Raw genomic sequence first — 14,651 nt, 5'->3', positions numbered from 1 at the left:
TAGTTAACTGGTCCGATTTCATGATCAACCATTCATTCTTGTCTTGTCTTGTCTTGTCTTGTCTTGGCTTGTCTTGTCTTGTCTGCAGAAAAGACTTTTTATATTTATTGTTGGATTGCAGACTGGCATGAATTGTTTGCAAGGATCCCGTCGCGTTCCCGTGCCGCTGGTATTACTTCCGATAAAATGTTTAATGGTGCAACAATAACGTCACCGTCGCGATAGTAAATTATCGCGTTACGACGCCGCTACGATGCACCGCGCGGCTCTTACAAAACCGTTCGTTCGAAAAGCAACATAACGGAATCAGGCCAGCGAAGACAAACTCCGGAAAATTTCAGCTTAGACATAAATTTGTGGAATAATGCGATCTCTCATAGGTACATCAGGACCAAGTGCAATAGAACTTAACTAACCAGACAATTAGTAATTAGACAGGCAACACAGAGAGATGGCGCAAACAAGATCGACGACCTCTCCAAGTAGGATTAATCGTAGATCCGCAAGGATCGTTGCAGCCAAAGAAGATGTCTTTTCGCGTCTGCGACCGGAAAAAATCGGAAACCGTAATCAAATCAACTATAATACATCTAATTTTAATTGTAAACAACTCGTGCACGTGTGCATCGGGATGAGGTCTATTCAAGTCTCAGTATGCAGTGGTTGGAACAGGTTTTTGCGCAAGCGTCTCATTCACACCATGTCGAATGATAACAAATAGCGTACAAGGAGCGCGGGCTGGCGTAAGAGGATTTTGTCAGTAATGACAGGCTGTCCGCAGTGCCAGTCCACGGTCACTAGCTCCTCGATCCTCCGGACGATCGACAGCTTCCGATAACATGTCGAATCTGAACGGAAGGAGGGTCAGGAGCTTGGACGATATTCCTCGAGTGTTCAAGAAGCCTGTTCGCAGACAACATGACGCAAAACCGAATTTATCGAAAGCCTCCTTAGGGTATCTACCCTGTGAATTTATCCTGAACGAGAAGAACATCGAGCCATCGAAATCCGTTGGAAACGACGATGATGGAGCTGAGGATTTCTTGAAAATATCGGACATACCAAAGTTGGAGATCGATCGTGTCACAGAGAAGAATTTGACGGTAGTAAAAATTTACAATTCTGTGGGTTGTTTTATCGTATTAACAATGGCTGTGACTAGATCAATCCTGTGGACACACCTAATTTTGTGGACCCGTTGCTCGAGGGAAAGTACGAGGATGATCATCGGGAGGATGAAAACGACTGGGAGCAGAAGTTTAAGAATAACAAGAGGCTTTTGTCGTGGATTGATGCGCTTTTTGCACTGTCCTTTATTACACCGATGATTGTCGGCTTCTGGAGGGGTATTTGGAACTTGATGGACTTGCATGTCCAGTGGTAAGTTAGGCTAATTAAGTTGTGCAGTTTTTGTGCATTCAGTGGGAGGAACAGGAGCCAAGCATCACGGCATGTAACTTGTGGTATTTATTTTTATCAAGGTTCCCTCATGTGCTCACATTCATCTTAGGCATCCTGATACACATGATCTTCGCGATCTTCAGGAACTGCATGCACGCCCGCGTCAACCGTCCATCAAGAAAGAAGAACTGCATAAACAAAACATTTTTCAAAAGCCTGCAAATTTTGTACACATACATTTTCGGGGTCGCCTGCAACGCGCAATGGCGCGGCGGATGGTTCATCTTCGACTACTACCTCGGCAGTCATGTTTGGTGAGTCGATTAACGCTGTTCGAGCGAAAATACTGTAATTTCATGAGCATACTTGCAAACAGAACGCTTTAAACTAGCTGATAATTAATAGCACGACGGAAATTGTCACTTCTTAAAAGAAATAGTTATTTATTCTCGTTCTAGAGGCCAGAATATTATGGATCGTGTTGCTAACGTATTGCTGGTGAGCACACTGTTTAGCATGCGACGAAAATAGATTGTTCATCTCCTTTATGTTAATCTTGTGTTTCGTGCAGATGTAGCTTTGATAGTAATGTAAGCATGAACAGAATCGTCGAGGATTAAAATTGACGAGAGTGTTGCGGATTATTTTTTGATTCTCAGTTGTAAATAACGTATGGGAATTAACGTAGGAATTCTATAATAGTCGTGTTGTCAACGTTTTTTACTAGCTGATTCTTTCAGGGCTATTACCGGCGTGTTGGTAATATTGGTGACCAGCTTAGCGATACTGCGTTCCGTTCGAAACGTTATGGCAGCGCCCACAATCGTGCTCATTGACAAATTTGGTTTCGTCTTCCGTTTTCCAACAAGATACGAATCCGTAAGTATTACTGGTTGGACATTATAATCGCGATTTTTACAGATCTAATTTTTAAAAAGTCCTTTAGAAACCTTCGTTGACTCCGGGGTAAATCGAAGTTGAAAATTGTAATATGTTTAACGTAACATTATAGTTGAAAACGAACTTGATTGATAGCTTTCCGATTAAGCGCAATCTCCGACACGCCTAATGAGCGCTGCAAGAAGTGTAAGTTATCAGTCGAGTTCAAAGAACAGTGCAGAAAGGGTAAAATCCCTGTGTTTCTCGCAACGATTTGAAATCGCGCGTGTTTCCTCTGGATCTTTGCGAAACAATTCCTCGCTTTGCAAATAAAGTTGCCAGTATGATCGCCGCAGGTAAATATTTATTATCGCGCAGCGTTCTATTCATATATATATATATATATATATATGTATACACTCCCTGCGACAGATTTTATCAATTAGCGGGATCGCTGGACGAAAACGATAATCGCCTATCAGTGCACTCCGATTCCGTAGTATCGTTCAAAGCAATTATCCTCGAAAAATGAGTTTCATTACAACCGTTACTGTGATAGTATATCGCACCTAAATTCTTTTAAACGATTCATAAAAAAAAAACTTAATTAGAAATTAATTTTCACGTACATCCCGTATTTTACGACCGATGGAGGAAATTTGTATTCTGCACAAGAATCCGCAGCCTAGCGACGAATAACAGAGGTGATTGATGTATCTGACGATCAATCGCAAATTACCATTCTCACGAAACTATTATTCGCTTCGCCGATGCGTTGCAACTGATTATATAGTGAATAATGCAGCGTAATCTATCGGATATGCTAAGAGGCAGCTTTCTACTCAGAATTACACTTATCGCTTTGTCTTAACGAGCCTGTTATCGTGCACGCGGTTCATTGAAGCTCCGTGAATCATGAAAGCTGTGTGCGTATTCCGAGACGCGAGTGTCGCGTGCTTTTATTTATTTAACGGGCTCACACGGGCTCAACCCAAGTAGCAATACCGCTACCATACCAAACGCGAAAACCTGTCGAATTGTTCTCTGCGATCGGAGCGAATGTTTACGTCCAGATTTGCATCGCAAGCTAATCGATAATTTCGTCTATCGTGTTCGATAATCAACGAAGCCGGGCCTCCGTAACAATCTTATCTCTTTACCCTAACCGAGTGTAATAGCTTCTCGGGCTGAGGCGTACGATCCGGTTGAATCGTGTTCATTGAATCTGATTCTCAGGAACTGTTTCTGCCATTGTGCGACACAATATAACAGAAGAAAACCCCTAAATTCAATCTCGAGCCTTCATCAGAATCAATTTGCGGTCGGTGGTGGCCGGTTTGAATGGCGGGCGTCGAGAGGTGACGGCCACCAAAATGGCAGCCGCGTGGATCGTGATCGACGTGTGCGCGACGCTAATGCCGTCGATTAACTCTATTCCGGAACCGGTATACAGGATCGATAAGAAACAAGATAATGGTAGAAGAGGCCGAGAGAAGAGACGGTTGTCCGCGTGTCGAGCCACCTTGAAGCCTCATTTTTCTGAGTGGCGTTTCCTGTCCGGCCGTTTCATCGAGCTTTTGTCCTGCCGAACTCGTCGCTAATCGGCATCTTTTTGTGCGCCAATCAAGCTCGGATTACGACGATCCTCTCTCACCTTGACCCGTCAATTGTTTTTCGCGACGCGTGCTTTGTCGCCCGCGAAAACGAACACCTACCCTACGGCCTCTCCGGTGACTACGGTGTTCCGATCGTGTTCACGCTTTTCCGCATCTGTTCCGTTCGCCAGGGGCACTAGACAGATTCAAGTATCCTCGGACTTGATTAGCATGCCATTGAAAGCGGATAGGATCACGTTTTCTCGGCGGCAGGACCATAGCTCGCGAAAACCAAAATGTCTAATTAAACGGTATGCGACTCACGACTTAACGCGTCGAAATCGTTGATTTTGCCCAATTTTATGATTGCGGTCAAGCGTCAGATGTCCGGGGGTGAAAAGAAGAAATCTGCAAAAACTGTCCGACCCTGTAAGAAGCAGCGTGTATGCCGAAAGCGAGCAGAAAAAGCTCGTTCGTCGAACACCGTCGAGAAACGCGAGGTCTGCCCCCGGCCGCGCGGCCGCTTTCTCGGAGCCTGTCGTGGGTTGGTGGCTGTCGAAAGCCCGTCCCCGCGCTCGTTAATCAAGCGTGTGCACATAGCTTTACACGCTTACGGCTAGGCTACTGCCGCTGTCGCTGTCGCTGTCGCTGCCGTTGCTGCCGTTGCTGCTGCTGCTGCTGCTGCTGGTTGCAGCCACGTGTGTGGGTGGGGGTTCTGTCGGCGAGATCGCGGAAGGAAGGGAAGAGAAGAGAAGAGTGCAGAGAGCACCGTACTATTCTCTATGCCATGGCCCGTCCCGTGTGACGAAGCCGTTCATGATAATGCGATAGTGTTGGTCCGTGCTTAGCACTTGATAAAAGATAGCGGTGACTGAACAGATGCCAGTACTCACCCGCAGCCCGACCTGTCGGCTGACAGACCGCGTACTCGCCCCGTGTGCATCGGTGCACCATCCTCGCCCCGACTGCCGTTACCGTTCAGTGACTAGGATATACCGTTCGCTAGCGGCGAAACCGTCTAGGATTATCCGAGAAACGACCATCGACTGCAACTGGAAGCAGCAGAGCTTCGAGATCGAAGCGACTGTGGCATTCGAGACCGATGCCGAGGATGTCTAGAATCGGTCCACTAGGAAGGACTCCTTCCCTAGACGTCGAGGATCCTCTACGGGCAAGGAACACTCGGTGAAGACGGTCCCGAGGGTAGGATGACCATAGCGGTCCAGCGACAATACTACTTCAAGAAGATTCGCTGTAAACGTTGACTCGATCTACCGAAAAAGATCGACCCTAAAGAGATCCTCCAAGGAGATCGTAAGAATCAAGATCAGAGTCGACTCCAAAGAGATCCTCTAAAGAGAGCGCAAGAGTCAAAGCCCAGAGAAGTATAGTTCTCTGCTACGAGCGATGGCTGAGATTCTCCAAGTGGTTCCGAGGCCTGGAATCGTCTTCTGGGACCGTTAGAGCGTCCCCCAAGCTCTCTTTCTCCGAGAAGACTGCTGCCACCGACAGAAAGCCAGCAGAGCAGGGTCCTCTTTCGAATTTGAGTACCTCGAGCGACTCTAGAACCGCGCTGTAAATTCTGTCGAACCCGAAGAAGAAGGGGACATCGGAAGTTGCTTTAACCGAAGAATGTCTAACTGTCGGTGTCCTGAGAGGGCCGCAGGGCATCAGAGCGAGCGCGCCGCCTTCGCCCCGAGTCATGCACGATGAGCGATGCGTCTAGGCTCGATCAGGATTGGATGAGAATGGTCGAGTTACGCGGCGGCACCGGGATGACGAGCGGGCTCGGTGGTCGATCATCGAGTCGGCTGCATTACACGATACTGACGATTTTGGACACGGTGTTCTCGGCCGCCGTGGCAGCGCCAGCAGTGGTCGGCTACTGGAGAGGCACATGGGGCCTGAGCAACGTCTACGTCTACCCCGAGGACCCTGTCCTCAGCAGTCTGACCTCGATCCTGATCGGATTCGTCGGCCTGTTCGCGTTCAATGTAACCCAGAACTTCCTCAATGGATTTTTACACCCGGACAAGCATAGATTGTCGTACTATGTCGGGTCCAGACTGTACACAGCTGTCTTCGGGTTCTGCTGCGTGAACGCGTGGCGTGGCGCATGGCAGGCACTCGATTTGTACACGGAACTCACCCCGAGCACCGTCTTCGCCACCACTGCTGTTAGTCTGCTCGCCCTTGCGATCATGAGAGCCGTTAGGAACATCTCCGCACCGCCGTTCTCGCTTTGCTTGGACTCCTGTCCGGGATACTTCGAAGTGCAGACCATGTTCCGCGTGAATGTAAGTAGATTGATCCACGAGATCTTCGGCTGCACGAGAATCCCTCGATCTAGAGATAACGTGGGTGTCCGATCGCTCTTCGACACCTTCGAATCACGTTGAAGAACATACGAAGACGTTCTTGTAGAGGTTCTTCTCGAGAACACGTGGATTTGCGGGTTGTTAGTACGTTTGGTTGATCGCGAGCAGACGGTATCGATAAAAGTTGCAAACGGATGGTTAAGATGCGACTACGGTGTTGTAAAGTTGTTCCGATATGTTTTGGGATAGATTACGAAACAATGTCTAAAGGATTGCAAAGAGATAGATACTAGATATCACTAGACTGCGGATTTTATGTATTTAGGAGAAATATTTTCAAAGATGACTGAGAAAAAAAATGTATTTTTATGTAACTTCAGTCTTTTACAATTGACTTGGACAATTTTTATTTTGCATAAAGATCCGCAGCCTACGCATCGCATCTGCGTGGAAAATGAAGGTCACGGAAGAATTGACCTAGAGACGCAACACGATTGGGGGTCCGATGACTCTTGGACCCCCTACGAGGAAGTTGCAGAGGTTCTTCTTCGAACAGCATGCATTCGTGTGAATATTTTGAAAAAGCACACATTTTTTGTAGGGTAGTAGGTAGGAGGTAAGGACTTTTGTAGAGATTAATCGTGGTTGGTTTTTATATAATTGTGGCTGGCTTGCCGATCGGTAATCGTTTTTTGTGTGAATTTGTCGAGCAGAAAACACATGTGTACCAACAGAAGTTGACAGTGTCTTTGACGAATTGCAATGTTGACGTTGCCGATATCGGTCGTTCGGAAATGATGATGTCTTTGTACCTGAACGAGATTGCGGAAAATTTTCTGCCCCTGCACGATAACACCGTGTACACCCTTTATCTTCGATTATACTCCTACGATCTTCTGCAATTCCGTTTTGCTTATTGTATATCAACAAACGCTATGATCATCTACGATTCCCTCAAAGTCAAATAGAATTGTTTACCTGCCTTAAAGAACCGCAGCTAAACGAACAAAAGATACAAGAGAATTAAGAGAGAATAGCTTAGAATTCTCTCTGCCAATTTAATTCTTGTCCACAACACAGAAATCGGCAATACTTTGAACGCGTTTTCTGGGTAAAAATCGGCCGAAGAAACAAATTGCTCGTTCCGTCGACGATAGGAAGAAGGGTAAAAAATGTTAAGTAGGTAACGTAAGAGCTTAGACGGTACATTTTGACGCGTCGCTGGAGCCCGTGCGTTGCACAGGCATCGATGTGTAAGGTATAAGCGCAGTTTCCGGCTGTCTCTCCCGACAGTCGAACAGCATTGCGTCCGTGCAGTTTGCACACGCACGCACGAGCGCAGCTTCCAGCTGCACCAATTTTCTGTGCGGCTCGTTGCCACGCACGCTTTCTCTCGACCGGTATTTTCCTCGCTACAACAACAACGACAGCCACGTCTTTTCCACGTAATCTCGCAAGCTCTCGACCGTTTCCGGCTCGCGGATCGTCGCGAATCGTCTTTACCGGAGCAAAACTCCTTTGACATTGAACTTTTGATATTACGCATCTTGACCTTAAAAGCTTATACACCTAATTGACTCTCTTTCAACTTCAATTCCCTTTCATAATCATCTCACCTTGAAGTCCAACGGCGCGCGTTTCCTCGCTCGATCTTCGAACCGAGTTCCTTTCACGATGAATTGTCCGCGTTTGCCTCTCTTGACATTGATAATACACGCCATTGATTAATTCAACTTTGATCTAGCTTTCGTGCAAAACCAGGCGTTCCTTCCGTTCAATCGCTATCGCTTTTATTCGGCCGCGATCGACCATGCGAATGTTATTTGCGACTAATCTCGTTGTTCGAAGTCGAAGACTGATTTAATTTGATTTTGATTTTGAATCGATCGGTGATTCTCTCCGTGGCTCGTTTCGTTCGTTGGAAAACGGTGTACGGAATTCGCTGTGAAATTAACGGAGACAGTGGAACGAATCTTGACTTAATTATCGTCAGTTGAGTCCTCTATGTCAGTTAAAAATCGAGGACAGAAGGGTGCAAAGTAATCGGGCGGTGCACACAGACGCGTGGTTTACCTCGCGCGCGCCGGTGCGTCAACCGGAAGATCCTTCGAGGATCGATTTCACATTAAAATCCTGCGTCCATTAAATCGTCGACCGAACAAGACAAAAATCTCGATGATAAATATTTTTGTTGATAACGGATTCGATGATCTTCGCGCAGCAAGCTTGCCGAACGACCAAATATTTCGTCAATTTTGTTTTTGCTAGTAGACGGAACGTTTTGCGAGCTGTTTTCTTCCACAATTTTCACTTCCAGCGACAGTGTGACATCGCTGTAATATATCCCCTTCGACGCGCCAGCAATTTACTGTTCAATGAATCAGTGGATTTAGGGAAGCGTGACTTGGGCGATCCGCGCGAAAACTGAATACACTGACGCAGCCAATGACGCGGTGACACCATTTACGCGATGACTGCCTCTCGACCGACCCAAAAAATTCCGTAAAATCGTAACTACCTTGCCAATGGAACCGAAAACTCGCAACTGTTACAGTGATTGTTCTTGTAACTCTTCTAGACTCGAGCGAATTTTGAAAACTGGACAGAGCATTTTACCGCGACAGTCTAGTAAATAATCTTCGACTATGCCCGATCATCGATCGCAGAATACGGCTTATCATAGTTCTCGAATCTCCTCAAATATTTCCCGAGTTCTTACATACACCTCACTGCTTATCTATTGTTTATGTTGTTTGATTACAGAACACGAGAGACTGGTCGTTGTACTTATTGGATTGCGCGTTCAGCGTTGGTGTCGTTGGTACCCTGGTCGTGTTCGTGTGGAGGGGTGTTTGGATACTCGTGGATCTCTTTCTCTTCCCGGATGATCGAGAGTACTCCGCGATCGGATCACTTGTAAGTTTCAGATTCGCCAATTTCTCAATGTCACTTTGCAAGAAAAAGATCCCTTCCACGTGCCTATCATTAAATTATCTTAGCTCAATTTACATAGAGCTACTAAGAAGCACGAGATGACAACCCGTACAGTTTTATTAGACGATTGCACCGATTTTGTCGACACGCGTGATCATTGTCGACGCAATTAAAAGGCGCGAAAAGTTCGAAGCGGAATCGATGAACGCGTGTCGTCGGGTGTCATTAGCAATCACGTGTTGAACGACATTTTGAAACGTGCCACCTACGCACTGTACGCGAGCGGCACGCTGTTGGTCCGATTATATAATTGAATATTCGCCAATTGTATGATTGCGAGGGCACATGACAAAACTGTTGATCTCTCTCTGTGTGTGTAAGAGATCGTTATTGCAGGCCGCGTTTACTTGTCTGAATGCGGTGCGGAGAACGCGGTCAACGAGAGGATTTGTTTAATTTTTCAATAATGACGATCGTTGGTCCACAAACCCGGCCAGTTCGCCGCCATTAACATCGCCAAGGCGTGTTTTATTCGAAATTACACCGTCGAAATCACGGTGGATCGTCTCACAGCCAAAGCTCGTTCGCATCACCCGAAATGCAGATCCAAAATGCATCTGATTCGGGGCAATACATTTTATTTACGGAAAGTCTAGCTTCGACGATTTGTGTCGTCGGTTTGGACACTGGAAAATGGCAACGTGTCGGCGCCAGGTAGCCGGCACAGATAATAACAAACAATGTCCTGGTAACCGGCGCCGCGTCTCGCGATCGATGATCGACGACCGATCGAAATTTGCCGCGATCAGCGTCTCGCCGACGCGGATCAATCGATAAGGATCTAGGAGCCGGGCGCGAACGATCGTCGTCGGCCACGTGAAATCCCTGTTATCGTCGAAGACGCGTTTCAGAGGTCCGGATCAACCACCTCCCCCGGAGCGGCGCGACGCGACGCGACGCGGCGAGGCGAGGCAGCGATCCTAACTGTCCGATTTCGATCAAACACGCCGGGAAACCCGTAAACAAAATTTCGCGGCGCCAGCCTGCTTTCGCGGCCAGACGGAAACTCGTTCGCAATTATCAGTTTGCACGGATTATCGCGATCGACGCGAAACAGGCGCCACAGTCTACCCTAAACGCTGCAACCAACGACGGAACGCTTTACGCGAGCAAACTTTCGGGCGAAACTCTGAAAAATGATGAATTTAAAGGGCTGATTTCGTTCAGCGCTGCCAACTTTAAACAATTTCTGCGGTGCTGCATTAAGCAAAGCCGATAAGCAAAGTAAAAAAAGAGCTTCGCCTTTTGCTATGTTAATTTTATTTTCGACTGTTTTAGATTTATTCAGCTTTCGTTGGCTGTTTATCTCGTCACCGACGATCGACTAGAAAATGTTTTTGCCCACTGTCTTCACGGTAGATTGATTTATTGAAACATTTCTGATCATCGAACTCCGACGACGTCTACCCCAAACTCCCTCGCGAGCTGTGTTAATGCTATTTTCGAGCTTCTCAGACTTATTAGTCTCTAGATCCGTTGCCAGTGGATTCGTCTTCTTGTAAATGTTTTCGATAGAATTTCGCAAGCTACACAGAACGTTTCGCAATCTCTAACAGGACGTTTATCCGTTTGGTCGCGTCTTCGTTCTGATTCGCGATCGTTTGACGGGTCGACGGATCCAACGCGGCAGGACGAATAGGAACGATCTCGTCTCCCATTCGATTCAGTTGACACGAATGAGAAAAACGGTCCGGGATTACGTTCGCGTTCTAGCCGGGGCTTTCAGCGAATCAGTTCAGCCGACAAATCGCGCGGGCCGCGGTTTCACGGTTTCGAAGTGGCATTGCAACCGAGTAAATGCGTGAATTGGATGACCCTCGCGCAATCATCGACCCTCTTGAGAATTTACGTTCTCGCGACCGTCGTGCGAACGTGTCCGGTCAAACTTCTCTTATCGTTAAGAACGCGAAGAGATCGTTTTCTATCTTCCCGGGTTGGAAATCGATGCTGGAAAAACAGCTTCGCCAATTAGATCATGATTTGAAACGCTTTAATGAATCGCTTAGCCTCGGCACAAAAACCGTATGCGAAATCGTGCTCCGCCATCGATCTTCGAAAATTGAAGATTGGCCCAACAGGCGGAATGGCAGGCAACAATTGTATAATCTAAGTGAATGGCAGTCCACTAAATCGGTCCCCGAATCGGGACGCTGCACTTAGACGATCATCGTTATTCTCACGGCATTGCTCACTGGCTGCGGTCGATATAAATCGGATTCTGCGAACGCGTCCTAACGATTGGCATGTTGGATTGCAGGCCATCGGGTACGTGATCGTGACGGTGACGTTCTGTCTGCAGCCGCTGATGAGATACGTGTGCGCACGTCTTCAAGGTCTCGCGCGATTGATCGTCGCCGACGGTTTCCTTCTGCTCAGCTTCCTGGGCACGGTGAACGTTTGGCGTGGCATATGGAACCTGCTGGACTTGTGGTTGGTCCCGAACAATTTGGAGCTGTCCTGCTGGATCACGCACGTCGGATGCTTCGTTTTCCTCGTACTGCTTAATTGCAGCAACTCGATACTCGTCCGGGGCGTCTACATCGACGCCGAAGGGGAAGATGGGAAATGCGTCGCGTTCCCTTGTCATTATCTTCGATTGTTCTTTAAGGTAGGTGCTACAGGGTCTGCGGTGATGATCATCGGTCGGCGAGAAACTAGATTTTCGTACGAGAAACACTCGCGATTCTCGTCAGAGAATAAAAATTCTTGTCGTTAATTAAGAAATCGTTCAACGGCAGGTCGAACGCGAAAAGAAGGAGGCCCGTCGACGGAACCTGCTGGTGGCTTCGAAGGACTTCCGGCCCCGTCCCGATGGGAACGCGAAGGACACAGAAAACGGAGCACTGTTGCCGAACAGCGCGCCCACGACCATTTTGCCGGCGAATCCTGAATCTCTGGTGTAACCATCGCATCGATACGCAGGACCCGTATCCGCCGATCCATTCCGAAACGATCGAACGAACAAAACGAGAAAAACGAAACCGAAACATTCCGAGGCGAGGCGAGACGAGACATTCCAAGAGACATTCCAAGAAGTTTTGTGTCTAACAAGTGATCGGTGAAAGCAGTGAATAAAGTAAGCAGATAGCCCGGCCAGTCATGGGTCGCGAGTATCGTTTGCCCCGGGAGAGCAGCTTGTTGCAGTGAAACAACTCTTCGGGTGGTTGAAATCGGCAGAAATCGCGAGAAAAAGACTGGGCCTGGCCTAGTGGCTACCGCCGTGCCCCATAGGACGATTAGGCGATCTCGAGTAGCGAGATAGGTGCGTAGATCGACAGATAGATGTAGATGGACGATCAGAAATAGACTACTAGGAAACCGATTAAGTTAGGGATCGAGGAAGATCGAGACGACGACTGATCGTATCTGGACCGAGGATCGACGAACGATCGAAGTGCGGATTCAGTGAACGATTGTGAACGAGTGCAGGGGACGATCGTGCGCGTTCGTCGAGAAACGCTGTGGAATACGATGCACGTGTGTTCGAGGGTGCAAGTGGCGCGCATCCAACGTGCATCGTCCTCAAGGACAAGCGTGTTGCACTACGGAGAAGAATCAGCACGAGAATCATTCGACTCCCAAACAGTATTTAAGTCTGCTGTGTGTTCGTTTCCGCTGAGAGAATGGGAACAGGTACATCGGCAATTTCTTAGATTTTTCCAAAATCGAGAACCATCCTTGACGAAATGAAAACTCGATGTTGTAAACGATGTATTGGGTGCAGGAACGAGTTATTACCAATAAACTTGGCAGAATCAGGACGTGTATTCGTGTGAAAATGCTCTCCCTAGGTCTTTAGCGATTTCGTAGCATCATAGCAATTTATAAGAAACACTGCCCAACATGGAAGTCTCCTGACCTCGTGAGCTTGAACGACGAAGAACGCAAACATCGTTATGTTTCGTGACTGTATACGATTCAGAGCTAAGGACGTCCATCTTTTAACAGCAATATTAATTTTAATCGTGAGCTAACAAATCACCCCAGACTACGTAACTTAATCTTTTCTTGTAGAATTGTTATTTCGAACGGAGATTTTCGAGTTCGCTTTTCGCAAAATCGACAAGAACTCGTTTCTACACCTGACAGTATCGAACAAACAAAAATGTGAATGAAACTCGACGAACCAACTACTATCAATCTCAAAATGAACGCTACACGATCTACAAGCACCGTTTCTATTACTATACTTTGACCAACCCTGTACAGGACTGTAAACGTGCCAAGATTCTGTACACGATTGTCAGTTTTGAGCGAACGCGTTGGTCAGCGTCGATTTCGCAAGATTTCTAGTCATCGGTTTTTCTTGGTGTTCGACGATCCGTTCGATCCAACAGATCGTGCGGCCGCGATCCTAGCGCTGGATGAGACCTTGATGATGACAATGGTAATAGACTGGACGCGATCATTATAAATGGGTTATAACCTTCTCCCCCGCATCCTGTACACCCCGCGGATTTTGCTCTTGTGCATCAATTACGACGTCATGGCGTACTAATAATTAATTAACTGGAATAATGACGGGACAATGGGCGGCTGGGCGCATCGATGGGAAGTGGTTAGTTCGACGATAAGCGACCTGCCCTCCTGGCCTACATTTAATATTTTCACAATGGACAATGGCGCGAGCCAGACGGGGCCGGAAGCACCGCACCAGCACCGTCGTCCCCAGAAAAACGGAATCGCCAACGATCCACGATCCACCGAGCCGTACAGTGATCGAGAACCTAGTCAAAACTGTCGCTCGAACACGTTGGGTACACAGATGCCTAATTCGTGGCCGTTTCGTGCATGCTGTCCGATCGAACCGCAGCGAAAGACGCGTGATCAAACGAGTACAGGGTGTTTCAGCCGAGAGGAACGATGACATGTATATTTATAGGCTCGTGTATGCGACTTTTAACACGAATTATTGATTCGAATAAACAAACAAAGCGAACAAAACCGAGGACACCACCGTATCGCAAGCGAGTTTTATACGAACCTCCACCTCCACCTCCACTCCCCTTTCATCCCCTGCTTAATCATTTATATCATGAGTACTCATTTATTCATTGAAACATGCGAACCGACGCGATTCCGCAGCCATTTTTAATTTTATATCGAAATGGAAACTTTACGCTATATTAAGTACAGAGAAAATAATCAGGACTCACCGGGAAAACACACACACACACACTATTTTCTTCAAACACTTTACGGCGAAAGAATATTCTCACTCCGAGCTTGACTAACGACGCGCATGCACTACACACAACGAATGACGAGAAAACGAAAACGAAAATCAACGATAGTTCCCCACCATTCGATTGTTCCATTCAACCTTCCCCCATAATCCCATTCACCTTTTGAAGAATGAATTCTTACCTGAGGTAAGTTCAATGAAAACGGCTTTCGACCGGCCAGTTTTTTTCGAGCGTTCGAACCCGAAGGGCGAATTAAAAATACTTGGAAAGGGTCGGAA

At 47.2% G+C, this 14,651-nt stretch overlaps 1 protein-coding gene across 2 annotated transcripts; it reads left to right on the top strand.

Annotated features, from left to right (window-relative positions):
* Window positions 1-375: 375 nt before the first annotated feature.
* LOC143362521 (uncharacterized) lies at window positions 376-14,626 on the top strand. Of its 2 annotated transcripts, XM_076802768.1 has the most exons (7): window positions 376-1,103; window positions 1,163-1,380; window positions 1,482-1,715; window positions 2,142-2,280; window positions 8,957-9,109; window positions 11,445-11,795; window positions 11,926-14,626. In XM_076802768.1, the coding sequence occupies exons 1-7, from the start codon at window positions 840-842 to the stop codon at window positions 12,088-12,090; spliced, it is 1,524 nt and encodes a 507-aa protein (XP_076658883.1). In that variant the 5' UTR covers window positions 376-839; the 3' UTR covers window positions 12,091-14,626. The 2 variants fall into 2 exon arrangements, with proteins under 2 accessions (XP_076658883.1, XP_076658884.1); XM_076802769.1 differs by lacking the exons at window positions 376-1,103; window positions 1,163-1,380; window positions 1,482-1,715; window positions 2,142-2,280 and adding an exon at window positions 4,573-6,172.
* The last annotated feature ends 25 nt before the right edge of the window (window positions 14,627-14,651 follow it).

Source organism: Halictus rubicundus, chromosome 17 (genome assembly GCF_050948215.1).
Source record: "Halictus rubicundus isolate RS-2024b chromosome 17, iyHalRubi1_principal, whole genome shotgun sequence".
In the NCBI taxonomy this organism is placed as follows: Eukaryota; Metazoa; Arthropoda; class Insecta; order Hymenoptera; family Halictidae; genus Halictus; species Halictus rubicundus.
Note: the sequence above shows the minus strand (reverse complement) of the source record. Positions and strands in the feature narration are given on the sequence as shown.